Here is a 27,910-nt window from a genome sequence, read left to right as displayed (position 1 = left end):
TATTTTTTGCCTAAACCATTTCAAGCAGAGTCTCAACTGATGCCTCTGCTTCCATTTTGCATTTACTCTAGTTTACTTATTTGATTAATTTCGCTCACGTAGATTCAGTCCTAATCATTTCACTCTCATGATGTATCCATGATCCGCAAAGTCTCTCTCTCTCTTTTTTCTTTTCTCCTCCTTTTTTTAAAAAAAAAAATAGAGACAGTCTCACTCTGTTGCCCAGGCTGGAGTGCAATGGTGCTATCATAGCTTACTGCAACCTTGAACTCCTGGGCTCAAGTGATCCTCCTGCCTCCACCTCCTGAGTTGCTGGGACTACACACCCATGCCACAACACCCAGCTAATTTTTTTTAAAAAGTCTGTAGAGACAGGGTTTCCCTATGTTTCCCAGGCTGGTCTCAAACTACTGGCCTCAGACAGTTCTTCAAACTTTGTCCCCAGTTGCTGAGATTACAGGAGTGAGCCACCAGGCCTGGCCATCCCCAAAGTCTCGAATTACGTACTGTGCACAAAGCCTTCACACTGTGGCCGTAACCAGCTTTGACCAGCTCTATCTCCTAGTGCTCACCCGTAGATTTTTACTTGTACCAAACCAGTTTCCTTTTAGGCCATAAACACTCTCCACACTTTGCTTGGGATTTCCTTCTCCAGTCAAAATCCTTCAAGGCATCACTCTTGTATTTATCATGTATTAAATTGTTAATACTTAAATCACAGTTGGGTCAGGGTTAAATGAATTAACACGTTAATACATGTAAAACGTTTAGAACCATACTCAATGTTCTCAAAATGTTATTTATTTCATCCCTCCCAATTTCTCCCCAAATGAATGTAGTCCCTTCTCATTTTGAACCCCAAACAATTTTATACCTCTTCCTGGATTCAGCAATCTTAAATTTTAATTTTTTGAGAAATTATGGTATGCATCAAATGGTACTGTAAATTCACTGAGAACAGGAACTCTTTAAAACCTTTTTTTGTGCCCTCCTCTCCCACCCTTACCTGCATATTTGTAGTGAGTCAATGTATGTATTGAGTTGTATTTTTATTGTGAAATATAACAACCGTATTACAAATTATTTTTATGAGATTGCTTTCAAGTCTTAAGGTATCATTTAAAAATAATCTTTTGTTTTCTCTAGCTCATGTTAGAAAGTATTTGACAGATATCTACCAAATATCTTCTATCTCCTTAACTTACTAAGACTCCACCCTCCATGAATTTATAGTGGACTTGGAAAAAAAGATTATATGGAATAATCATGACTGATATATATATAGATATAGATATAGATATAGATATATAGATATATAGATATCTATATCTATATCTATATCTATCTATCTATCTATCTATCTATCTATATATATGTAAAATGCTCAGGAGGCTGAGGCATGAGAATCACTTGAGCTCCAGAGGTGGAGGTTGCAGTAAGCCAAGATCGCACCGCTGCACTCCAGCTTGGACTACAGAGTGAGACTCTGTCTCAAAAAAAATAAATACATAAGATTAAATTAAATTAAAACAAAATAAAATAAAATGCTCTATATTTAATTGAGTGAATAAATGATTAAACAAATAAATCATGATATATGTTTCTATGTAGCCAAGGACATTTTTTCCAACACGGTAAATTAAGGAATAAAATACAGTCATCCCTCGATATCTATGGGCGAGTGGTTTGAAGGCTCCCCACAGAGACTAACATCTGCAGATGCTCAAGTCCTTTATATAAAATGGCACAATGTTTACCATATAGCCTACGCACATCCTCTCGTATGTACACTTTAAATTATCTTCAGATTACTTATAATGTAAAAGTAAATCACTGACACAATGTAAATATTTGTTTTACTGTATTTTTTATTTGTACTATTTTTATTGTTGTATTTTTATATTTATTTTTTCCAATTATTTTCCATCTGTAGTTGGTTGACTCTACAGATGTGGGACCCAGGGATACAGAGGGCAGCTGTATTTTATTTGTATATTTTAAAATCTTTTACATGGAAGAAGTAATACTCCCAAAATTTTAAAAGTGTGTTCATTTCAGCTTAAAGTTAGAAAATCAGATTCCACATATGCCTTTTAAGGAGCAGGCATCTAGGTTTAGTATCATTTGGAAAGGGAAACTAACTCAGTCACCCATTTAAAGAAGATTAAAATTATAAACTCCATTGCCTGGCAGACAGTTGCTCTCAGAATAAAACTTGGATTCTAGGTGTTAAAGCACTTCAGGAGCTGGGGAAAGTCAACCAAAGACTTCTGAAATTATTTCTTAACATTTATGAGGAATTATTTCTTACCTGTTCATTTTTCTTTTGTTTAAAGCCAATGGCTGACCTTTCATGGATCTCCTTAGCTGGTGACAAAATTCTTATTCTTAGTATGTTGAGTTGTAACATTTTTAAGGGAACCTTATAGAACTTTCCATTTAGCACTTCATTTTCTAACTGAAAAAGCAGACTGATTAAAAGGAAGTGATTTTATTCACAGTTATAAAGCTAGAGTTATACAGTTGTAAATCTAGAGTTATATAGTTATACAGTTATAAAGGCAGAGCCATGTCAAGAGTCCTAGTCTTGTGACTTATAGCTCAATGGAATTTCTACCTCTCTTGTCCTCTCTTTGTCTATTTGAAACACAAAACAAACATTCCTATTGGACTTAATAATTTGTCTCCCCTGGGGTATAAAGCCATGCAGCTATAGAATTTATATCTCTGTGGCATGCAGATGAAGGTGTGTTGTCATAATGGTCAGCTATCTTTTATAACTAGTGATTTTATTTGTATTTTGTAACTGAAATAGATTATTTTAACCATTCATAAAATTACTCTGTCACTTATTCCATGAGCCCTTCCTAAAGAGTATGAAATCTAGTGCCCTATAAACTGAGTTGTCTAAAAATCATTTGATGTTAATATTCTAATATTCTTGATTTTCACTAATTTTTTTCTCATTACATAATGGTTATATCTATATGATAAAAGAGTGTACATTCTTATTCTATTACATTTCTATGGTATGCACAATTAAATATACAGGAGTTTGTGGCTACCTTAGAGGTTGTAGTAACAGATACACAAGCTAGTATTTTTAAGTCATGTAGCCTAGTGTTTGAATTAGCAAGCCATTTTAAAAAAGTTTTTGTTGTCATCAATTTCTGCATCATTATTATTACCTAAGAACTCAGGTTCTTAGTGCTACTGACATCTAATTACGAACTTTGAAAGTTTACCCTTCTTCATAAAAAATTTTCCATGACATATCTAAAAGTATGTCATCTTAAGTATAGACAAACCTACCTGAAAATATAAGAATTGAGAAATAATGAAGGTTCAAGATCTAAAGGAAATTTGTTTGATAAGATATTAAGCTGTGGCCAACTATAGAAACCTTATATCTAAGGTCTTTCTTTCCAGCCTCTTCAGATTAAAATATTTCTAGTTTAAATTTTGTCATTTTTGTTTTGTTTTGTTTTCCCATTTGGATCACTAAAATAGTGTACATTTTATTTATTTGTCTCAAATGTCTTTAATCCTACTATGCTAACTTTTCCTGCTCTAATTCTCATAATCTTCATCACCCACTTGAGTTCCTAGAGTCTTGAACTGTGAATTCCCTCCTTTGCAACTTTTATTTTTTTCATATCTGAGATGCCTTTGAAATAGTGATGGTTGTGTTTGTGATGAGCCTGGATGAGCCAAAGAGGCAAATTCAATTACCCAATAGAAAGTAACTCCTAATTTATATATTTATGTCATTAAGTCTTAGCCACTACCTTGGGATATGGTGAAGAATGCCACTTTATAAGATAGAATATTTGCCTCAAATCTTAGCTTTTGATATGACCTTGAGCAATTTACAAAAACCTTTTTTTTTTAGTTTACTTATGTGTAAAATAGATTGTAATAAAGATTACATGATTCTCATAAATAATTAGACAAATGCTTTTTGAAAAGTAAGTGCTCAATGTACAATTATTATAAGTATGGAATTGAGTTCTTACATACACACTGTAAGTAGCTATTGGCTACAGATTGAATTTAAAAGAGATAGCATGATGAAGATCAGTGCTTCAGAATTTTAGTGTGTGAAAGACATACTTGGGGACTTTATTATAAATGCCTGTTCAGATCATATCCTTTGAATTCTCTTTGCCTAAATTTGGATGCAACTTCAGAATCATTAACAACGTTTGCAGCAGCTACTGATCAATGGAGACTACTATGAACAATCAAATTCCAACAAATTGGAAAACCTAATGGAAATTGATAAATTACTCAATACATACAACCTGCCAAGATTGTATCATGAAGAAATGGAAAACTCAAACAGACCAATAATGAGTAACAAGATTGAATCAGTAATAAAAACTCTCCTAGCAAAGAAAAGTCCAGGACCACATGGCTTCACTGATGAATTCTACCAAACATTTAAAGAAGAACTAATACTAATTCTTCTCAAATTATTCAAAAAAATCAAAAGGAAAGGAATTCTTCTAACTCATTCTACAAGGCCAGTATTACCCCAATACCAGAACCAGACAAGGACACACACACAAAAAGAAAGCTGGAGGCCACTATCCCTGATGAACACAGATGCAAAATGCCCCAACAAAATACGAGCAACTCAAATCCAGCAGCCTGTCAAAAAGATTATTCACCATGCTCAACTGGAAATCATCCCAGGGATGCAAAGATGTTTCAACATTTGCAGAACAATAAACTTTCTACATTATATCAACAGAACGAAACGTAAAAACCATATGATCATCTCAATAGACAGAGAAAAAACATTTTATAAAATCCAGTATCCTTTATTTGATAAAAATGATCAACAAATTAGGTATAGAAGAAACATATCTTAATGTAATGAAGGCCATATGTAACAAACACACAGCTAACATGATATTAACCAGGGAAGAGCTGAAAGCTTTCTCTCCAAGATCTGGAACAAGACAAGGATGCTCACTTTCACTACTTTTATTCAACATAGTAATGAAGTTCTAGCCAGAGCAATCAGGCAAGAGAAAGAAATAAAGGACATTTAAATTGGAAAGAAAGAAGTCAAATTCTCTCTTTTTTTATATAATCTGATCTTAGATAGAGAGAATTCTAATGACTCCATGCAAAAAAGTATTAGATTTCATAAATGAATTCAGTAATGTTGGAGGACACAAAATCAACAGGCAAAAATCAATATTATTTCTATATGTTAACAACAAATAATCTGAAAATAAATCAAGAAAGCAATTCCATTTACAATAGCTACAAAAAATAAAATACCTAGAAATAAATTTAAACAAGGAGGTGAAATATATTTACAATGAAAACTATAAAATATTGGTGAGAGAAATTGAAGAGGACACAAAAAGGGAAAGATATTCCATGTTCATGGATTAGAATAATTAATATTTTTTAAAAGTCCATATTACCCAAAGCAATCTACAAGTTTAATGCAATCTCTATCAAAATACCAATGACATTCTTTACAGAAATCAAAAAAGTCCTAACATTTGTATGAAACCACAAAAGACCCTAAATAGCCCAAGTAACCTGGAACAAAAAGAACAAAGCTGGTGACATCACACTAACTAACTTCAAAACATACTATAAAGCTGTAGTAACAAAACAGAATGATACTGACATAAAACAGACACACAGAGCAATATATAAGAATAGAGAGCCCAGAAATAAATCTACACATATACAGTCAACTGAATTTTGACAAGGTTCCAAGTACCTAGAATAGGGAAACGACAGCCTCTTTAGTAAATGGTTCTGGGAAAACTGAATAGCCACATGCAAAAGAATGAAATTAGACCTTTATCTCTTACTTTATACACAAGTCAACTCAAAATAGACTAACTACTTAAATGTAAGACTGAAAACTACACAACTATTAGAGAAGGAAAAAAACGGGGAAAGCTTCACGATGTTGGTCTAGGCAAGGATTTTTTTTGGATAAAACCTCAAAAGCACAGGCAACGAAAGCAAATATAGACAAATTGGATTAAATTAAACTCAAAAGCTTCTGCACAGCAAGGCAAACAATCAGTAGAGTGAAGAGATAACCTACAGAATGGGAAAATATATTTGTAAACTATGCCTCTGATAATGGGTTAATATCTAAAACATATAAGGAACTCAAACAACTCAACAACAACAACAAAAAACAAATAATTCAAAAATGGACAAAAGACCTGAATAGATATTTATCAAAAGAAGACACAGAAATGCCAACAGATATATGAAAATATGCTCAACATCACTAATCATCAGGGAAATGCAAATCAAACTATATTGAGGTATCTCTTCACTCTAGTTAGAATGGCTACCATCAAAAAATCAAAAGATAAAAGTGTTAAAAGGATATGGAGAAAAGGGAATCCTTACACACTGATTGTGAAAATGTAAATTATTACTACCATTATGGAAAGTAATATGGGGGTTCTTAAAGAAATTAAAAATAGAATTTTCATATGGTCCAGGAGTCCAAATACTAGGTAAATATCCAGATGAAATGAAATCAGTATGTTGAAGAGACACAGTAAACATAGAATACTGTACTCCTATATGTTTATTGCTGCACTGTTCACAATAGCCAAGTTATCATATTAACCCAAATGATCATAAAGAGATAAATGCATAAAGAAAATGTACATAAGAAAAACTGAATGCCATTCAGCCATAAGAAATAATGAAATCCTGTTATTTGTGGCAACATGAATGAACCTGGAGGACATTATGTTAAGTGAAATCAGCCAGGCACAGAAAGTCAAATATCTCACACATATGTGGAATCTAAAGAGTTGTCATAGAAGTAGATAGTAGAATAGTGGTTATCTGAGGATGGGAGGCTTGGAGGAGCGAGGTGTGGGGAAAGATTGGTCAATAGGTACAAAGCTACAGTGAGATAGAAAGAATAAGTTCTGTTGTTCTACTGAATAGTTGGATGACTAGAGTTAACCATAATGTGTTGTATATTTCAAAATAGCTAGAAGTTTTTAAATGCTCTCCTCATAAAGAAATGATAAATGTTCAAAGCTATGGATCTGCTAGTTACCCTATTTGATAATTACATAATGTATACATGTATCGAACTATCACATGTACCCCATAAATATGTACAATTATTATGTGTCAAAAATAATTTTTAAAATAAATGGTGCTAATTTAATCCCTAGCTTACTTGGATTCAGGTTTCTGAGATATTATTTTCTTTATTCAGGGGCTATGGGTATATTTCCCCTTTTGCTTGTTTAAGAACCTGCATTTTGAGCAAGGGGAAAAAACATCACTGACCTTTGATATCTCTCCCTTTCCTCTCTCTACCCAAAAACCCTCTCTTTTATGACCTAGCATCCTGGTTTCTCAATATAGTTTAAGGAGAATTTTCAATGCTCTCCTAGTATGAGTTTTCAGGTTGGCAGATTTCCTCACCCTGATAGACAGTTAAAAATACACTCCAGAATCAAATCAAAATATTTTACAGTAAAACCTCTTATCAGAAAATAACCAAAAAGATGAGTTCAAACAAATGGTTTAGTCAAATATCTTAAACAGTTCTGAGGAAACAAATGGAAATAGAACAATAGCACTTCTCTGAAGATACAGTGTCAGAATCAAGAAAGTCACACTGTTATCTCAAAGGTACCCATGAGAATAATACTCTTTTCACTGTTTCTAAGAATGCAGGCGCTGAACTGATGGCTCTTCTCAGAGTCAGCCTTCTCTTGAAGTGCAATGAAGCCCTCCAAGCACACTCCAAACATTAACAACACACTACACAGGTTTTTTTTTTTTTTTTTTTTACCACTGGCAGTGAAGTGCTTCCTCATTATAAACCTTAAAGGAAGCATGAAATGCGCCCATTCATCAATAAATATTTATTGCACCTTACTATGCTCTAACGTTAACATCTGTAAAAAGTGAGGCATGCAAAATTATTGGGCAGAGAGAGAAGTTGAACTGTTAAAATTGCAACAGAGATTTTGGCTGATCCTATTGGCATCTCTGATGCTGTGACGACCCTTTGGAGTAGTTCCAAAACAAAGCAAGAGGGTCAGGATTTTCTTCTCCACACCATTCATTGGATGCAGGCTCTCCCTTTACCCTTCCAGGGGAGAAGGGTATAACCTTGGGGGAAGCACCTCCCTTCTGCCACGATAAGGCCCAAAGAGGGATTCACATGTGAGCCTTCAGCATCCAACACTTTTGGCAGCTGGGGGAATGAGCAGCTCGCTGGAAGGCAGGATGTGGACAGTGCCTTACAGCATCTACCGCATGACAGAACCATAGGACAGCAGCTGAGAACAGCAGATCAAACACATTTGAGAGGTGGATGCAAAAGAAGAAAGCGCGTGCACACACACACACACACACACACGGATAAAATGTATACAGTAGCCCCTTTACACACATTATATAATTTTCCTCTTTGTGACCTCCTTAGGAAGTAAATAGAATTCATCTATATTTGCAGATGACTGAGATTCTAAAAGATTAAGAAAAGATTTGGTTAGTCATGGACGTATCTGGGGGTCTTTTTAAATTTAAACCCCAAGCTTTAATCATTATACAACATGCCATAGAAAGGCAAGAAAATTAGTAGTATAATTGTTTTCTGCTATACCTCTGTAATGGTGTAATTCAGGGTGAAATTTTCTGTTGTAATGGTATTGTACATTTGCTGATTCATTGGGATTCTGATATTGTGCTTCTAATCCACCTTAATGCTGACTAATTAGGTTATAGTCTACCTTGGTAATAATGTGTGATTTTTATATTTTAAGTGTTTAAATTTGTTTCTTCAAAACTATCTTATTTCCTTCTTTATTGAAAAGTAAAACTGATTTTACTTCTAGAATATATTTCTTTCTCAAGACTACATAACCCTTTCCTTTCCATTTATTCAATATTAAATGCATATTTTATACATCATAGTATTTCATGTGTATGTGTATATTTATTTTTTTATATATTAATGTGTCTCTATTTTTTCATGCAAATTATTGATAAATATGACAAACTCATCTAGACCAAATTCAAGTTCTTGTAGCTTCTGCCTGATACATTCATTCTTCTCTGGTGAAAGCCTTGCTGAGGCAACTATGAGGTTCTTAGTGCTACTAAGACTTATCCAGCTCTCCCTGGCTTGTTGATGAAATTGGCAAGTGACTCAGAAATATCACTAAAGTCCAGATCATTGCCTTTAAAGCATCTCCTTTGTCATGACTTTTTATGTTATTACAGAAAAGTATTAAATCAATTTGGCATAATTTTTTCTACACATCACTTTGCTCTCTTTGAACCTTTGTGTTCTCTCAGGACAATGTATTAAGCAGAATTGATTTATTATTATATTATCTTTCACATTAAGGCTATATTAAGGGCTAGGGAGTACACTTACTGCCACACCAAGGTACACATGTTAAGATCTTAATTATTTGAATAAAGCTATTTTACTTAACGGTACATGGGTAAACCCTTTTTTTTTTTTTTTTTTTTGTACTGTTATTTTTGGCTATTTCTGAGTCAGGACTCTGTTTAACTGCATGCAACAGAGACTTAACTACATCAGCATAACTGGATAGAGCATTTTATTTTCATATTGACTCTGTTTAACTGCATGCAACAGAGACTTAACTACATTGGCATAACTGGATAGAACATTCTGTTTTCATATTTTAAAACATCCACAGATCAGCAGTCCACGTGGCATCCATGTCCTAGGCTCCATCTCTTCTCCCTTCTGCCAGTCTTCACATGTGTTTTTTCTTGTATATTAATGCCTATGATTAGAGGTGACTGTTCCACCTACAGCTTTATATCCAATACCCATGTAGGAAAGAGAAAGAGATAGAAAAAAGCAGAAGTAATGACTGTCCCACTTGCCTGAGGAAAGGCAAAACTTTCCCAGAGATCCTTATCCAACTTTGGCTTATGTCTTATTGGCAAGAACAGTGTGACATGGCTACCCCTAACAACAAGGTAGCCTGGCTGAGGCAGGACAATTATCTGGGCATATTGCTACCCTGAATAAAATCTGGATTCTCTTAGTAAGATACCTTGGAAGGTATTAACAAGGTCAGACATGCTTCTCCAATATTACTACTGCTACTAATTATTATTATTCCTTTATGAAAATGTCAAAAGAATTGAAGGATAGTAATTTTCTATTTTAAGAGATGCAGTTACTAGGCATAATTTGGAATAATATGCATCAATTGTAATGTTATACTTTGAAACATATTGTATAAAATTACCAAGAAACAAAAGTTAATTTTTATTTATTGAATTAGAAAATATATATGAAAATAAGAATATTTTAAGTTAAATAATAAAAAACTCAATATCCAACCATTTTTAATCTGCAAAAATTAGAAATTTCATGTGGCTCAACATAATACAAAGGCATAAGTAAAATATAAACTTTATTCTACCTGTATAATCTTATTTCTTAATTACATAAATATTATGTTACTGAACACAGATATTTTATTCATTTCTTTTATTTGTGCATAGTAGAGAACACATTAAAATTTTCTATGACTATCTGCCCAGAATTATAATAGGCACAGAGTTTTTCTCTACTAAATTACACTCATGAAATATTTTTGGCCCTCTATAAATATTGAGTCCCCCAAAAACCACACTAAAAACTTCATGTATTTCAAAGGTAAAGAGTGATTGATCATTGACAACAAAAAGTATACACTCTAATAGCTTGCACCTTAGGTAAATATACAAAAAATTGTAACACAGAACAAAGCAAAGCACAATCCGTAACAGGACACTAAACTAGTCCATTGAGGATGCACTGAGTAAGGGGCTATATCTGGCTGACTTCACATGAAAGGAGGTGGCACTTAGAGCAGACCTTACAGTATGGAGAGAATTTCACTGGGCAGATGTGGTACAGAAGGAAATCTCAGGCAGAGGAACAGGCATTCATATTGTTCACCTGATTCACTCATTCATTCATCTATCCACCCATTCATCTATTCAGTGTTCAGTTTACAAAGTCATTTTCTTGGAGAGACTTAAATATGCTTATTATTATGAAATGTAGTCATTTTGTTGACCTGATAAAAAGTTGTTTCAATATTTGCAGTTCCCAAAGTTAAATATTTAATGTCCTTTTACTATGTGGTGGTTTTAATTACATTGTTATCAAGACTTTCTCTCTTTAGAATTTTAATCAAAGTTTTAGATTTACGTTCTGCTTATTACTACACTTCAGAAAATATAATAATCTTTTAAAAATGCATTTGACTTTGAAAGATTTAGGGATTAGTTACAGTTATGCTGTTGGGTAAAATTGGCATTTGATTCTATTTTTTATGCATAGATTTTTTTAAAAGCACTCTTCTGTAGAATTGCACTTAGACCATTTCTTTTTTTCAGGTTGTTTCCAAAGAATTTGAAAAATCTTTCCATCTTCATTGGATTTGTTTACATGCCTAAAAACAATGAAATATTTGTCTGACGTACTCAAATCAATGTGTCTTATTCTTTATATTTTGATAAATTTGGAAGCTTCACTTTTTTGCAATGCTGTTTAAAATGTCAAAATTAATTAAATAAAAATAAAAGTCAATCAAGAAATGCTAATTTTAGAATATGCTTTTTAAAGCTGCGTACTCTTACTCCCACCTCACCCCCCATACTGACAATCACTTATATTTAAATGTTGCTTGCATTTAAGGAAAAATAGAATGCAAAACACTGCATTAGCACATTATAGTATTTAAATTCAATTTTTAAATAGTAGAACGATGTAACTGTTTGATTGTTTTTAAGTCTCTGTTGAATGACATTTAATCTTAGTACTGTGATTCAAATATATTGCTTAACGTTGAGTATATAGCATGTACTTTCAAATATGTAACTAATTTCTACTTACAGGTATATGATTTTAAACATTTTAAAACACAGTTGACTAAATTCTTTCATCATGCTGCATTTCTAAAATTCAGTACCTAACCTTCTTCTCACAGGGGTAAAATCAAACTGGAACAATCAAGGATGCAGCTCTGTGCTTTTAACCAGGCAGAGACATATGTCACCACTTTTACACAGGTTACCTAAAAAAATCATACATACGATATTTTTTCAATGTCTTGCATGCTGTTCAACTACAAAACTTTTCTGCCTGACCCACTGCAAGAAAGTAGAAACATACAGTTGTTCAATAGATAAAGTGACATCACAGCATGTCACCAGGGCAATTTGATTTTTTTTTTGTGATTCTCTTGATGACTCCTTTGATATAACCTTCATGTGCTTACGTGATTTCAAGTGCATGATCTGTAGATTTTTATTGAATTGATTATAAAAATACAATGCAGAATGTAACAGTAGCCATTGAAGCAACATTTAATTTGAAAACCTCTATCAACTTCCCTTCTTGATTTAATCTACATAAAAATATAGAGAGATGTATATCACATTAAATTGTCACATTTAAATTAAGTAGATCAAAACTCTAAAAAATTGTGGAAGAAATGTTTCTGGCATAAATATAAAATCTCAGAGCAGGAAAAGATCATTGTAATTCTAGCTGTGTATTTAGTAATTCTAGCTGTGTATTTATGGATAAGTAAATTGAGACTCATGCTTTCTTAGTACATATCTAGAAAGTTGGGCTCAGAGCCAAAGTACCCTGCTTCTAGTATAAACTTTGAATACATTTTGAAATGGTTTTATGCACTGTTATTTATGGGACTTTACTTTTTTAAATCAACTCAGTAATTAACATTTGATTTTATTTCCTCCTATATAAAATGCATCAGTTAAAAGTTGATAGGCCTTGCCTATGAATGAATAAGTGATGTGTTCAAAATGTTTAATTTTATTCCAGAAGTAATATTACTCATTGATAAGAATAAGTTTCTGATTATATACATAATCAGATCAGTCTCTAGAAACTAAGAGGTTTAGATAAAGCATATTATAAATCCTATCAATAACACATAGAAAATTTTCACTGAAATTAGATACAGATTAATATGTATTGCCTTATTGAATATTTCTAAAATGTATTAAAAATACATACTAAGATATATTTTAATTTTAGCATACTTTGTTGAATGACTGAACTTTAATAGTTCTAGGATGGGGGCAGTAATCTCTGCCAATAAGAATCCTGACTCCTTTTTATAATCTAGTTCATATTTTGAATTTCTCTGTCATTGTTGAGATGTTTGTATTATTGTTATCTATTGTGCAATGATGAAAACAAAACTTTATCCTGAAATTGACACACCCTAGGGATAATATTGCTAACAGTTTCAAATGAAAAATTAGTTATTTTAGTGTTCCAGTTTATTCAAAGATAATTTTAAAGGTGGCCTAAGTAAGAGATGTATTTTTCTATTTCAAATTTGGTGGGGATTTAGAGGCAATATTCTCATAGAAAACTATTTTATTCCAGAATATGGTGAATTTTCTTCAACTAGAGCCTAAATAAGGATGCATATGCACCCAATATTATCTATATAGGTATAGATAAAACATAATTTTTGAGAAAGCTATTTCTAGAAATATATATATACATGCATAGACATATAAACATATGCATATATATGTTTTGAATTCATAAATTATTATTACTTTTTTACCAAGCTATTAGAAAAGATGAGGTACATGTTAATGAATGGTCATCCCCTTAATCAAGAAAAAAACTGAATATTCAGTTAAGAATGACTTGAAATATGGCACTTTAGCAAAAGCTGCCTACATAAAGGATATAGTTGTTTTATCCATGTAAAATTTCTATTTATATTATATTTTCAATATTAGAAATCCACATGTTTAAAAAGCTAGTAATTATTCCATTCATTAAAATTCACTTTTCCTTGCCCTCCTCCATTGTGGGTAGTATTAGTGGTTAACAGAAATGATTCAGATATCTAGGTAACTTACTTTGTGTTTGTCATTCTTTTTTGTTTTAAAATTATAGATAATATTTACAAAGCTTGAGTCTGAGTATCTACACTTTGCCTTTATGTTTGCTAAGGTTCCAATCCTTCTTTACCTACTTGTTGCATTTTTTAAGCTGGTATAAATAGCAAAATTGTCTAAATGTTTCCCTCTAAAGATTTTAAGACACTCTGACTTGACCCATTGTATTCCAGCTGCTTTCTCTGCAAACAGTATAGCAGTTCTGTGACAGAGCACAGAGAGAGCCCTTGAATATCAATGGCCACTTTACACTCCTAGCTCTTACTAGTAAATGCTTCTGTTCTTTTCATTAGAAAGATGCTTCAAGATGATACTATAGGACCTGGCTGAGAAATCTGTAGCCAGTCCAGCCTTCTTATATGGCCAACTGTTTTTGCTTTTATATGATTTCTTTATATTCATATCTTATCATGTAGTCACGTAAGTTTTCATGTTATTGGATAGAAAGTGCCCTAGGTAGAAGATTCTGAGAAAAAGAAGAGCTCTCCATGAAATCATTGGTTTTCTTTTGAATTTCTCTGGTGGTGGCTGAGATTTGACCTCATTGTTTCACCAACCGAATACCATATACCATGTTGACCTTGTGATGAAACTGTGTGTTTCATGCTGAATGAGTAGCTGTTCCTCCCAGAGCCTACGCAATATTTCTCTGCTAGCAATAGACAAAGAAAAATAGGAAAGGAAAAAAATTGGTTTTCTTGCCCTTTTTTTAAAAAAAGAGCTAAAGTTTTAGTTGTCCATAATTAGAATGTGAGCCCAGAATTTATTGCAACTAGTTAATAAACTGACAATTTTCTGCTAAATTAGTGGAAGTAACATTAAAACTTAGATAACAGAAGAAAAATACAGTTGAGTTTTCCACTGATCAATAATATCTGGAGTATTTTTAAATTATTTCCATTTTTTCCTGAAATTCCTGAGCTTCAGTGATTTTTTAACTTGAGGCATTACCTTTTAAAAAGAATCTTAAGAAATTTCATATCAAAAAAAAAAGGTTGTAGAGACCTCGAGGGGCCCAGAAATCTAAATCATGTTAAGAAATGTGATTATACTCAAGATGAAAAGCACAAATAATAATATCAATAATATTAATGACCTCCAATTTTAAAAACTCTGTAAGAGGATAATGTTCACATTTCTCCAGAAGGAAAAAAATAGAGACCCTGAACGACTGCAAGAGAGAAGAAAGGTTATTTTTGTTCTACACCAGAAGAGAGTATTTAAACATCTATTTGTCCTGTAACATAATGGGAAACTTGGAAAATATTGGACTCTTATGCCACATAGTAACTATGTGTGGAATTCTTCTCAAAGGGTCCTTTGATCCTTTAATTGAACTTTACAATTTTATTCCTTAATGATTCAAGAACACAATTATAGATATTGACTGTAAAACTACGTAGTTAAATTAAAAGATGGATAATAGTAACTTGAAACTAATTTTAAAATGTCTTTCTTGCTTATTAACAGATAATGGAGCTTAGTTTACCACTAATGTCTACCATAATTTTTCTTCTCTTTTATACCCATCTCCTCCTTTTGATTTGCTTCTCTCAACTTTCTTACTGTCTTTTGTGAGTATTTTAAGGCTCAGGTGAAATAACCATTCTAGGCTCTGCTCCTTAAAGAATATCTTTTTTTGTTGTGTGAAGCAAACAGTTTATAGTATGTACTTTAAATGTAACATTTTTCAGTTCTTTTCAGCATCAATCATTCTCTTTAAGTAAGGTGTTTGTTGAGTTCTGTGTTTTGTACAGTGCTGCTACGTGTTTGATAGTTTCTTTTTTTGAGCGTTAGATTATCAAGTCATTAGACATTCCTACCTCACACCTCTTGGAACAATAAATAACTAACTAGCATTAACCACCATCCATGATAGCATGAAATAGGCTTACATCGTTAATGTTTATCTTAGGAACTGCCAGTGATAAATTTGTAAGTGAACAACTTAGGACATGTTCTAATATGATACATATATTTAACATAATTTCTACTCAAGCAGTATAGTAGAAAACACAGCTTCAAGGCAATCAAAGGGAAAACGATGAAGAATAATAAAGCTTTTAATTTGGACATATTTTCAGTAATTGAAAATGAGCATCTTAAATAGCTACATAAGTTTACAATCAAGATAAGGATTGTTTCACAGCTATAGTGTTGTATGGATGCACACTGAAAAATATGGAAAGATATGTCTCTCTCTCTCTCTCTCTCTCTCTTCTCTCTCTCTCTTTCTCTTCTCTCTCTCTCTCTCTCTTTCTCTCTCTCTTGATTACCTCAAGGGGGTTGAATCAAGGAGATAGTGGAGGGAACTTTTATTTTGCACTGTAAATACTATTATACATTTAAAATGTTTGAGTCAACTATATCACTTTCATATTTTTAAAAAGACACTTTTAGAAGGCACTTACAGTCAATATCATATTATTCAATAAAAAGGCAGGAATGCTAATTATGGTACACTTCTGATTCCTAATACTAGTGAGTCCACCTTCTTGATCCTATGCTTATATTTATATTTATTTTATTTATAAGTAGACTGCCAATGATAAAGAAATTCATATTTCCCTTTTATTAGCAATCAAATCCATGTGAAAATTACAGAAGGTCCTATTTATAATAGCAAAAGAAATTTCTTTCATAGTAAAGCATTTATTTCACTTCTCTAATATAGTATAGTCATTCTTTCATTTCCAAAATTACATGGAAAACTAAACAACAGATGATTGAGTTTAAAGAAATGAAGATAATATAGAAATTAATCATATAAAATAATACAAATAATTGATATGATCTTCCTTGTATAGTAAAAAACATATATTCAAAGTACTTAAATATGGTGATGCCTACTGTGAGAATTCAATATATTTCACTGCAGGAAAAAAAACTTTATTATATATGTCAGCCTTTCTATATAAAGGTATTTTCTTAGAACTCTGCTAAAGAAGCTTATACTGTAGCAAGTATAGATTTCAAAGGCTGAATTGATTAGAACTGTCTATATTGCTAAAGCATGCATATATTTAATTTTATATACTGTATTGAAATAGTTACTGTTTGAATACTTAATGCATTTCCAAGAAAACACTGAATGTCTAAGAATCTATTAGCCATAATAATTTGGCTGTAAATACAAATTAATTAATAACAGTTCATGTTAAATATTTTGATAATTTCTGTCTCATTGAACAATAATATTGAATAACTTTAATTTATTATGTAAAATTCTGTGCCAAGCTGAATTTAATTGACCATTAAAAAAACATAAAACCTGCATATGAAAAAAAAGTTTCAATAACAAGATACACTATATAAAATCACCTGAATTTTTACTTGCTCATAATCAAATTTGGCATAAATCTTTGTTAATGCTCTCTTAAACGGTGAGAAAACCAGTTATTGATGTTTGAAGATGCTTTCGTGAATTTAGCTTAAGTCAGCATTCTGCAAATAAGAATCATTTTATTTAAAAGTTGTTACCAGCTCAGAGAAAAACCATTATAACTATTTCCTATTGTTAATATTGTGTCTAATAGCAAGGGGGTGATTTGTATTCTTTCTATCAGCAATTCCTCCCACTGCTTTACCTCAAAACCTAGGCCAATAATTCTTTTTTCAGAGATGAAGGGCCTGGTCTTAACTTCACAGAATAATAGGGCCTTGTCTTTCACTTCTCTGGTGATAGTTCACATGCAGCCGAGAGGTCAAGAATTGAAGCCATTAAAACTGTAGTCTTCTAAATATGGTACTTTGGATTTTGTGGCAATTGGCACAAAATACATATTGTAATTATAAGTTTATCCAACATCGTTTCCTGGATTAATCTATATTTTAAAACTTATATATTTTAAAACTCATTCTATAGTTTATATTTTAAAGCCTATTCTATAGTTTTATAGAATATTCAGTTATAATTAATTTCTATTGTCTTATTTTATATTACACTAATTTAGATGAATTCAATCAGTTTAAATAACCTGTTTTTGAGTGAAATTTTGTACTGATACTTTCATAACTGATACTCTTATCAAACTCCTGGACCTGGTGGGAATAATGCCTCCAGGCCAACACAGATTGGAGGAGTTCTCTTAATATGTTGTTCATGATTATTTACTCCAGTTATAAGAAAGACATTGTCTGCTTACATCATTCCTTATGTACAATACTTTATCAATGCCATTTTTATGATGTTGTATACTAGGTGATAATAATAACATTGAGAATTTAATGTGGTACCCATCAAGAATACTTGTAGCTTCCAAGTCAATCTCTAAAAATCAAACCTTTAGATTGGGCCAATCAAATTCATAGATTGAGAATCAATTTATCTGAAATAAGTATTTTATTATTTTCAGCACTTGCACTTGCTTGAACTACTCTTAAAAAGATAAAGTTGTAACTTAATAAGAGAATTGTGTTGTAGTAACTAGTAGCTTTCAATATTCACGTGTCATTTAGCAAATGAGAATGAAAAATTAACTCTTCCATTGATATGCTGCTTTACTCCTTTATAAAACAATATTTGGGAAATTTGACAGAGTTTTGCTACAGTTGCTGTATGTATTCTTTGTAAAGATTTCTTCGTGTGTGTGTGTGTATGTGTAAACCTCATGGTTACTCATAAAGCTCTGGGTGGGAAAAACCTATTTGCGTTATGATCAGTTAACATGATCATAATGACAATGAATTCATTACTCCATGTGTAAGTCTGCCATGTTTAATTTTCTTCGATCTTTGTTTCAGAGTTTGCATGTGGTGCTTACTTTAGTAGCCACTTTCTTGACATTATAAATAATACTGTTTGATCTTTTCTACTGTATACTAAAATGTTATATACAAAATGGGTGGTGTTGGTATGGTCATTGGCATTTTGATTTCAAAACCGTATTTGATTTTGTGGTCTTGATCAAAGAACTTCTATCTATATCATCCTGCTACATATATTTAAATCCAAGAGATAATAAAAAATACATTTGGACTTTATCTTGCACTCATCTTTTTAAAAAATTTTAACTATCAATAAGTTTTTCGCCAACTATTTTATCTGAGCTTTCAATGATCAGGCATTAGTAATTTGACACTTGTATTATATTGCAAATAGGGTATAGTTTTTCCTCAGATAATGATTGTCAGTGTCCATAAATTTATATTAAAAATTTAAAAAATAAGATGTGGCCAATACTTTCCAAAAGTGATAGTTAACATCAATATATTACCTTATCTAATTTTGGCCACACACTTGTTAGTATAATAAACATAATAAAGCTTATTATTTTACAGGATGGTGTAGATAGAAAGATCAAGTATAGATACATTTAAGGTTACTTGACCTCAATATGTGTTTATACATTTTTTATGGCCATCATACTATTAATCTTTTTTTCATAATACTTTGCATGAGTCTGATTATTAAATAAAACTTCAATACCAGATTTGAATGAACTCTAAATGAACTACCTGGTGGGGTGGTGAATTCCTTTCTAGAGATTAAACCGGTCAAGCTCCTCAGAGTGCAGCACAGTTGATAACCCTTTGCCTGGAGAAGGAGAAGAAGCAGAGGCTGAACCTATGAATTCCGACGAGCCAGAAGCCTGTTTCACAGATGGTAAGACAAAAATGGAGACCTTGGTTAGCATTCCTTTATTAGTGTTTTGGGGTTTGTCTTAATGCCTAATACTTACTAGAGGATGTTGGTAAGTCAGAAGACTCCATTCCATGCTGATTCAGCTATAGCTGTATGATGATTAAGGGCAAGTCACTAGAGCTCTCTAAGCTTCAGTTTCCACATCTATTGCACTTGACTAACAATAATTTCCTATCACTGTATGTTAGACTGTAAGCACGCTACTACTTCTTATTTTAGAGCCTTAATTCATATTCCCAGATCAATGGAACCACCAGAATACAAGTTAATGAAAGAGTTTGTACTTTGGTCCTTTTAATCAAAAATGGAATCTACTCACTAACTCTCAGAAAACTGATACTGTTGACTACAGTCTCTCTCAAAATTCTTCCTTTCCTTAGTTTCAGAGGCCATAGTCTACCTTTGGTCTTTTATTTGTCGTAGAGTTCTGAGTTCCTCTCTCTATTTCTTTAATGAGTATTTTTTCTGCACATCCTGTAATAATGATTTCTCCCCACATGTTCAATCTTCAGTTATCTTTTCTTATTCTGAAGCTCTGAGGTGTTTCATGCATGCCTGCGGCTTGAAAAGCCATTTCTGTGCTATTGACTCTTAACATCAATGTCTTTACCCCTGACCTCACTCTCACTCTTGAGTCCCAGATCTGCTTACAATTCCCCCATTGGCCATCACTATCTGTTGTTTTTAAAACACTCCAAGTTTAATAAGTTTTTTTTTTGAAAAGCAAAAACAAAAACAAAACTTTAGTATGGTTTACAGCTTCCTCCAGTCTTTATTAGTAACTTCGTGATCTATCTTACCCTCAAGCTAAAGACTTTGAGAGACCCTTAAAGTTTTCCTTGCTAGTCACAAGTTTATCAGGAACTCTGGAGATAGGGCCCAAGCCCTCAAGAGGATTTGCATGCACACTAAAATGTGAGAATCCTTGGCCTCTAGGGCAAAGTCTGAAGTCCTTAACTTGACATGTAAAGTTCTTTACATTTGGCCTTAGTCTCTTGTTTTTTAAAAGTACCTCCTTCTACTCCTGTATGCTTTCTGATATGCTGAATTTCTTACTACTTCTGGAATTTGTCAGGGATAATGCAGTATTGTCTGAACAAGTATTGTATCATCTAGGTAAAAATACAAGCCCAGAGTAGGGCTGCAATGTAATACAATAATACAAAGTTCAAACTTTGGAGCCTGATAAACATATGTTCTAATTTGCCTACTTATTATCTGCCTATGAGAACTTGTGCACAATTTAAAATCTTGTCCTTCGGATATCTCATCTGTGTAATGGGGATATCAGCATCCACATCAGAGTGATGCTAAGAGGATCAAATAAGATAATGATTATAAACTTACTAGCACAGTGCCTATCTTCCTTCTTCTACTTTTCTTGTTCTTCAGGGATTCTGTTAACAATCTTATACAGAAGCTATGATAGCACAGATGCTAATGACTTATCTAGTCATGGGCTTAACCTCAGCATTAGTATTTTTTGAAAAATCATCGACTTGCTTTCAATCTCCAATATTTTCTCAACTAGTCTCTTGTAACACTCATGCATTAAGCAAAATGACTGGAAAATAAAGACATCAGCAAACTACAACAAGTGCATGGATTTTCTTTAAATACACACCAAATATCATTTTATATAAGGAGCAAAGGTGTATGACATCCAGTCAATATAAATTTTGTGCTTGCTGAAATTAGTGCTATAAGCAAATGCAGAGTTTCCTTTAAAAGTGTCCATGTTACAGGGATTTAAGAATTTCATCAACATGTATGGCCTGCTCCTCAAGAAATTTATTAGCAGTATATAGACTTAAATTTGTACTGATGCTACCAAGCTTTTCCCTATCCATTTTATGAATGATCATGACTGAAAATTCTAGGATAACTAGAAAGAAGTTGGGCTTATCAAACAACTTAAAGTTTCAAATCAAAAAATGACTTCAAAAAACTTAAACTCTTACAGAAAGTATTAATACTATGCTATTTCAGACTGTAGGTGCTGTTATAATAAGATATAACACAAAGGTTTTTTTAATCCTATAAACATCAATGAAAATACTTTTGTGAATACTCTGAGATTATTCATTGCTTCCAAACTGAGGCCAGTATAGAAGAAATATTATGGAAACACATTTTCCAATGAGCCTGGGCTTGGACCATTGAAATTTACTGAGGGAGCATATATCTCTGAGTCACATCCCTTTTATGTGCTCCAGTAGAGACTTCATACAGTCTCTGGATCTGTAGCCTAATAAATTCAGTGAAGCAGCCAATTTGCTTAGCCTTTCCACCATGTATTCACATAACCATTCTTTATTCCAGTAAACAAATAATTATTAAATACCTGTGTGCCAGGTCCAGTTCCAGGCACTGGAGGGAGATGGAACTGTGAACAAAACAATGCCCCTACTTGAAGAAATATATCAAGATGTAGCAGGTCAGATAAGTGAAAAGTGCTATGGAGAAGGTATATGGAAAAGAGGAATACCAAGAATGAGGGGGGAAGAACTTACTAGCACATAAATATGCTATGAATGAATGGTCAGAGAAAGACTGCCTATAAATGTGACGTTTCTTCTGTGACGTAAAGAAAATTGAAGGGGGCCGTGCAAATATATGGAGGAAAAGTATTTTAGGCAGAGTAATGAAGGCACATGCCCCAAGGTGAGGATATGCATAACATTTCGGAAAAACCAAGGGGCCAACATAGATGGAGAATAATGAGAGATGGGAAGAGTATTAAAAGTTAAGGTCAGAGGCTGGGTGAAGTGGCTCACACCTATAATTCCAGTACTTTGGGAGGCCAAGGTGGGCGATCACTTGAGGCCAGGAGTTCAAGACCAGCCTGGCCAACATAGCGAAACCCCATTTTTACTGAAAATGAAAAAAAAATTAATTGATCTTGGTGGTACATGCCTATAATCCCAGCTACTTGTGAGGCTGAGGCACGAGAATTACTTAAATCCAGGAGGCAGAGGTTGCAGTGAGCCAAGATTGTGCCACTGCACTCCAGCCTGGACAACAAAGGAAGACTCTGTCTCCAACAAACAAACAAACAAACGAATAAAACAAATGACATTATTTTTAAAAAGTGTAGATCAGAGATGTAGTAGAGGCCAGATTATAAGACATTTGAAGAACATTATAAGGATGTGATTTTAAAATCTCACAATGTGCAATCTTAAGAGTGGAAGGGCAAATAGCAATGGCAGAAGCTGGGAGATTTCTTGGAGTTTCTGCATAAATCCAGGTGAGAGGTGATGGGAGCTTAGACTAGTATGGTAGAGTTTTGTATAGTGAGGGTGTGACATGCTGAGTATATTTTAAAGTTAAAGCTGAAGGTATTTGTTGATGGATTGAACATGGGGTGCTTAAAAACTGGAAATGCATAGTTTCCACATGAATACTGAGAAGCATGGGCTTGTCAGAATGAAGAATCATGAACATGTTTACTTACAAGTTGGTAATTGGTCTACAAGAGCTGAGCTAGAATCAATGCCAGTTCAGAGCAATGTTTCACCTCCAGAGAGCTCTGTTACCTGAAAGGTAACAGAAAAAATTAAAGGAAGTATGAAAAACAATTAAATCTGAGTAGCATGTTTTTACTGAAGACAAATGTTAAAATGATTTTGTTGTTCATAGTCTTACATTGGTTGATTCATTTCAGCTTCATAATTATCACTTTACTAATGTATTTCATTGATTGCATCTGATTCCTCTTATTCACCTTTTCTCTCCCTCTTATGCAAGGTTGTTCCTTAGCTCCGTGTCTATTACTTTGTATTTGAAGACTTCAGACTGCTTCCTTATATCTTGCCCTGTTCTTTACTATCCTTAGTTCTACATGACTTGGCAACCTATATAATTACGAACATGACATGACTCTTCGGGTCTATGTGGTTTTATATTGTGCTGCTTTTAGATTATCAAATTAGTAAATTACATAATCTGGATTAGAGTTAGCAAAAAATAACCTTTTTCAGAAGGTCAAGAGATCGAGACCATCCTGGCCAACATGGTGAAACCCCGTCTCTACTAAAATACAAAAATCAGCTGGGCCTGGTGGTGAGTGCCTGTAGTCCCAGCTACTCAAGAGGCTGAGGCAGGAGAATCGCTTGAACCCAGGAGGCGGAGGTTGCAGTGAGCTTAGATCGTGCCACTGCACTCCAGCCTGGCTTCAAAGTGAGACGCTCAAAAAATAATAATGATAATAATAGTAATGTATTTTTCTGTTAACTTGGTAGGAGGAGCCAAATCATCTTCCTTTCAAAATGTTTTGTATTCAACCACTTCCTATAAAATAACTAATAATTAATTCTAACTTTAGTAACACAATAACCAACTCCTTTGTGACTTTTATTTTTTCTTTCTTTTGGAAAGATAATGTTAACAAATATTTGTTTTAGTTATATTAGACATTAAGAAATGGTGAAAAAAGCTTGTTTTCATAATCAATTTTTACATTAATTATATTGATCATGCTGTTATAGTTTTTAATGAATAGTCTGTCTCTGAAGTGGTCAAAGGTTTCTTTTTTCTTTTCTTTTTCTTTTTTTTTTTTTTTTGAGAGCTTTGGTTTAACATGATGAAACTCAGCATAGACTTTATGTAATGCACCATGAGAGCACATTAGTGAAACCACCCAAAAGAAATAGCATTTACTCACTGGGACCCATTAAAATGTCTGAGAGATTCTCTGTTATGTTTACGTTTAATTAATAGTCCTTTTAAAGAGAAGGTGTGATAACATTGCTAACCGGCTTGGTTGGAAATCTCTTGGGATATACCTTTGCACAAAAACCAGACAGGCGCTCCATCACTCTTGCCTCAAAATAAGAGAAATAAACTCTCTGAGGTGTGATAAACCCTGAGGGCAATATTTATGAAACTTCATTTCAGATTGAAAGTTTACTAACTTTTCTAATTAGGATTTTTAGTGTTTTTATTTCCTCAATCATAAGAATAATGTTTCCCTTCAATTTTAAGATTGACAAAAGTAAATCCCAGAGAGCAAAATCTTCTTAACCAAAGGGATAATTTTCTTATCCAATGATTTGCCCCTGAGAAAGATAGATTCTTTCTTGTACGTGATCATTGTTTTTAAGTTTAAGACAAATTCTAAAGCACTAAGTTAATATTAAAAAATTCATCTCATTTTTTTCACTCTCTCTGGTATTTTTATTTGCCATGAAAAAGATTAACTTAGAGTTAATTTTTAACCCTACCCTTTTACTCTGTTTTTATATCATTTTATCGAATGTTCCCTCTTAACTAAATGCATTTAGATAATAATTATTTAAGTACAGGATGATGAATAATTTCAGATCTGAGATCATATTCACTGTAATTAACATTGTATAAATGAAGCTATGTTTAGATTTTCCATTCATCTTGTTTTTTTTTCTTTTTCATCCAATCTTTATGAAAAGTATAGAATTCACAGAGATGCAACCTTTCAGATTATGACTAACTGCTTAGAAGATTATATAACTCTTTTTGGGGAATCAAGTCTTTTAAAAATCAACTATAAATGACCTATTAAGCCAAGTAGAGGACTATGATGAGTACTGTAAGTACAAAGGGCAAGCATTACAGACTCAGTTTGAGTCTTCTGGGAACTTAGAAGCTTCCAGAGAGAAAAAACAGGAACACATAAAATATACATGATAACAAAAACACCAGAGACATAGGGGGAGAGGGAAACACCTTGTTTGCTGTATTTCTATAGAGCTGGAAATTAAAGTGCTAGAAAATAACCTCATATCAACTGGATCAATGCACTAATTAGACTTCAGAAACATGAAAAGATCCATTACAAAACATTATCTACCAGGTGCACCTTGTCAAGAGGATTCTAGTTTTGTTGTTTTAGAACATACAACTTATGCTTATCTGAAGTTGTTACTTGAAAGGCTCAATACTTGTTAATGAATTATATTGTTTTGCAGAAAAGGAAATCAATCTTTTAGAAATATCTAAAATTCAAACTTCTGAAACAGGTATCAAAAAACTGCTGCCCATTCTTACTTTCCCACCTCCTGCCTTCATCTAAAATGAGGTTTTTCATCTAAAATTTTATGAGGAAGAATTCATTGTAGTTACTTTTTAAAGACTCTCTCTTTTCTTCAGAGTAATTCTAGTTGCTTTAATAAACTTTAAATTGATTAAAATTTTTCAGTGTTTCAATCATTCTCTTTCTGGGCCTCTTATGTTCATAGCTCTGTTTATCACTTCTTGTAAAACTTTTTACTCTTTGGTTTCTCTTTTACTGCGCCCTCTTGGTTCTTCTTGTTCATCTCTCATTTCATCTACTTCAAAGTTTTCTCCTCTACCTGTCCTAGTGATGTGTAGGTAAATATTTTTATAAACTGGTTCTCCAAGGAAAATAAAAAATGTGTACTTATATCATTTACTATAAATTTTACTGATATTAGGATATATGACACACAATTTACAAATAATAAAATATTACAACTTTTTGTTGAACATTCTGTATATCAAATTGTTTCTCAAAGAATGCTTTTTTTGAACTTTGCCAAACTTTTGCATGTATAGGCAACCTATTTTTGCAGCTAATAAACAAGTATAGTTTTAACATGAAGACTGCTTGGTATTTATGTTAATCAGCAAAATAAAAAAGAATTGAAGAAGCTATATGTCAGAACTTTACTCATTCATCAGTGATGTAAGCAATTATTTGCAAATCAAAAAACAGAATTTCAATCATGAAAGGATATTTTTTCATTTTTGTGCTATTCAGTGTAATGGCTACAAACACAATACACCTTGACTGTTTATCTGTTTTATTAGTATTTCCTCCGTCACCTTCTTAATTCTACTCTAGAAAATCAAGAAGCTCTCATTTGTGGTGCTTGGAGATTTTTGTAAAGATTCCCACCATCACTGATTTCAAACTACTGATGTGAAGTTGCTAAATGCGGAGTTAAGAAGAGATTCACAGTAGCTCAACAGTGTGACATACTTCCACCATCCAGATAGAATAGGCCAGATAGAATAGACCAGCATCCAGAAAGAAGAGTTGCACAGTAGTCCAATAGTATGGCATATTACTACTGTCCAGAGAGAATAATCCAGAGAGAATAGACCACCGTCCAGAAAGAAGAGACACACAATAGCCCGACAGTATGCTATACTTCTGCCATTCAAACGGATTAGACAAATAATAATAAAATACAGTAAAATAACTAGGAAGTGATACGTGTTAGTATTTATTACATTTCCCTAAGGTAAGTTATAGAATTCTAAGTTTATGTAGTCAAATATTTAATAATGGCTGCTTTTAACAACAGACTATCAGGAATTTCTGACAGTTTAACAACGAGAATTGGTATGGTCTGCTTTCAGCACACCATTGAATTTTCTCCCTTAATATTGTTGTTTCAGAATGTTTCGGAGTTGGCCCTTTTTCCTCCTCACCCTAAGTACTCTTTTTGTATGACCTCAAAAACTGTTCTGACTTCAGCAGATACATGTATGCTAATTATTACTAAGTATTCTTTTCTAGATGGGTTTTTCCCATTTCACGTTCCCACCCCCATTTTTAAAATCTATAGGGTATCTGTATTTAAACACTTTACTGGCATCTCAAAATCATTACCTGCCAAGTCAGCTCCTCCTCCTGTGGTTTTCAATTCACTGCTAACATCCACCTGGTAGTCCTGGGCTCCTTCCTTTCTCTTACATTTGATATCCAATCAATCACCAAATCCTGCTGATTTTATCTGCCAAATGTCTTGAATCTGTTACAACTCTAGTTCCTAACTAATCTTTCCCTCCAGACAGGGATACTGGACCAGAATCCAAATGGTTTTTGGGGTATGAAACTTTCTTTACCCCTACTCCTCTCTATTCACCCCTTCCAACTTATCCTCCAAGTAGCGTGGAGACATCTGTTTACATTGCAATTTGCATATCTCGTTCCCTGCCTATAACCCTTTACTTACTCCTCAACCTCTATAGGATATAAGCCAAACTCCTTAACGTAAAGGCCAATGCTTTCCATAATCTGACCAATTTTTCTAAGCTCACCTCTCACCCTTGCCTCTTGTGTACATTCTGCTTGCATCACAATTCTAAACTGGTTTAAATTTCTATGCATAACAATTTTTGCTGCCCTCTTGGCCTGGAATTCCACCCAAACTCTTTTTTACTGATATTTTGATTCAACCCAGGCTCCATCTCTTCTAGGAAGCCTCTACTGATCTCTCTTTCTCAAGAAATAAGCCAGGTGAGATTGATTTCTTCCATGCTATCAAAATGAACCCTGAC

General features: G+C 33.0%; 1 protein-coding gene across 7 annotated transcripts in view; it reads left to right on the top strand.

Annotated features, from left to right (window-relative positions):
- SCN9A (sodium voltage-gated channel alpha subunit 9) overlaps positions 1–27,910 on the top strand; it is a 178,909-nt gene that overhangs the window by 102,723 nt on the left and 48,276 nt on the right. For all 7 annotated transcript variants that reach the window (XM_063647615.1, XM_063647611.1, XM_063647610.1 and 4 more), the window contains one exon: positions 19,462–19,582. In XM_063647615.1, the coding sequence (XP_063503685.1) occupies positions 19,462–19,582 (121 nt within the window). The remainder of the gene's footprint in view (positions 1–19,461; positions 19,583–27,910) is intronic.

This window comes from Pongo pygmaeus, chromosome 11 (assembly GCF_028885625.2).
Source record: "Pongo pygmaeus isolate AG05252 chromosome 11, NHGRI_mPonPyg2-v2.0_pri, whole genome shotgun sequence".
Lineage (NCBI taxonomy): Eukaryota > Metazoa > Chordata > Mammalia > Primates > Hominidae > Pongo > Pongo pygmaeus.
The sequence above is the reverse complement of the archived record's forward strand: the minus strand, read 5'-3'. Positions and strand labels throughout refer to the sequence as shown.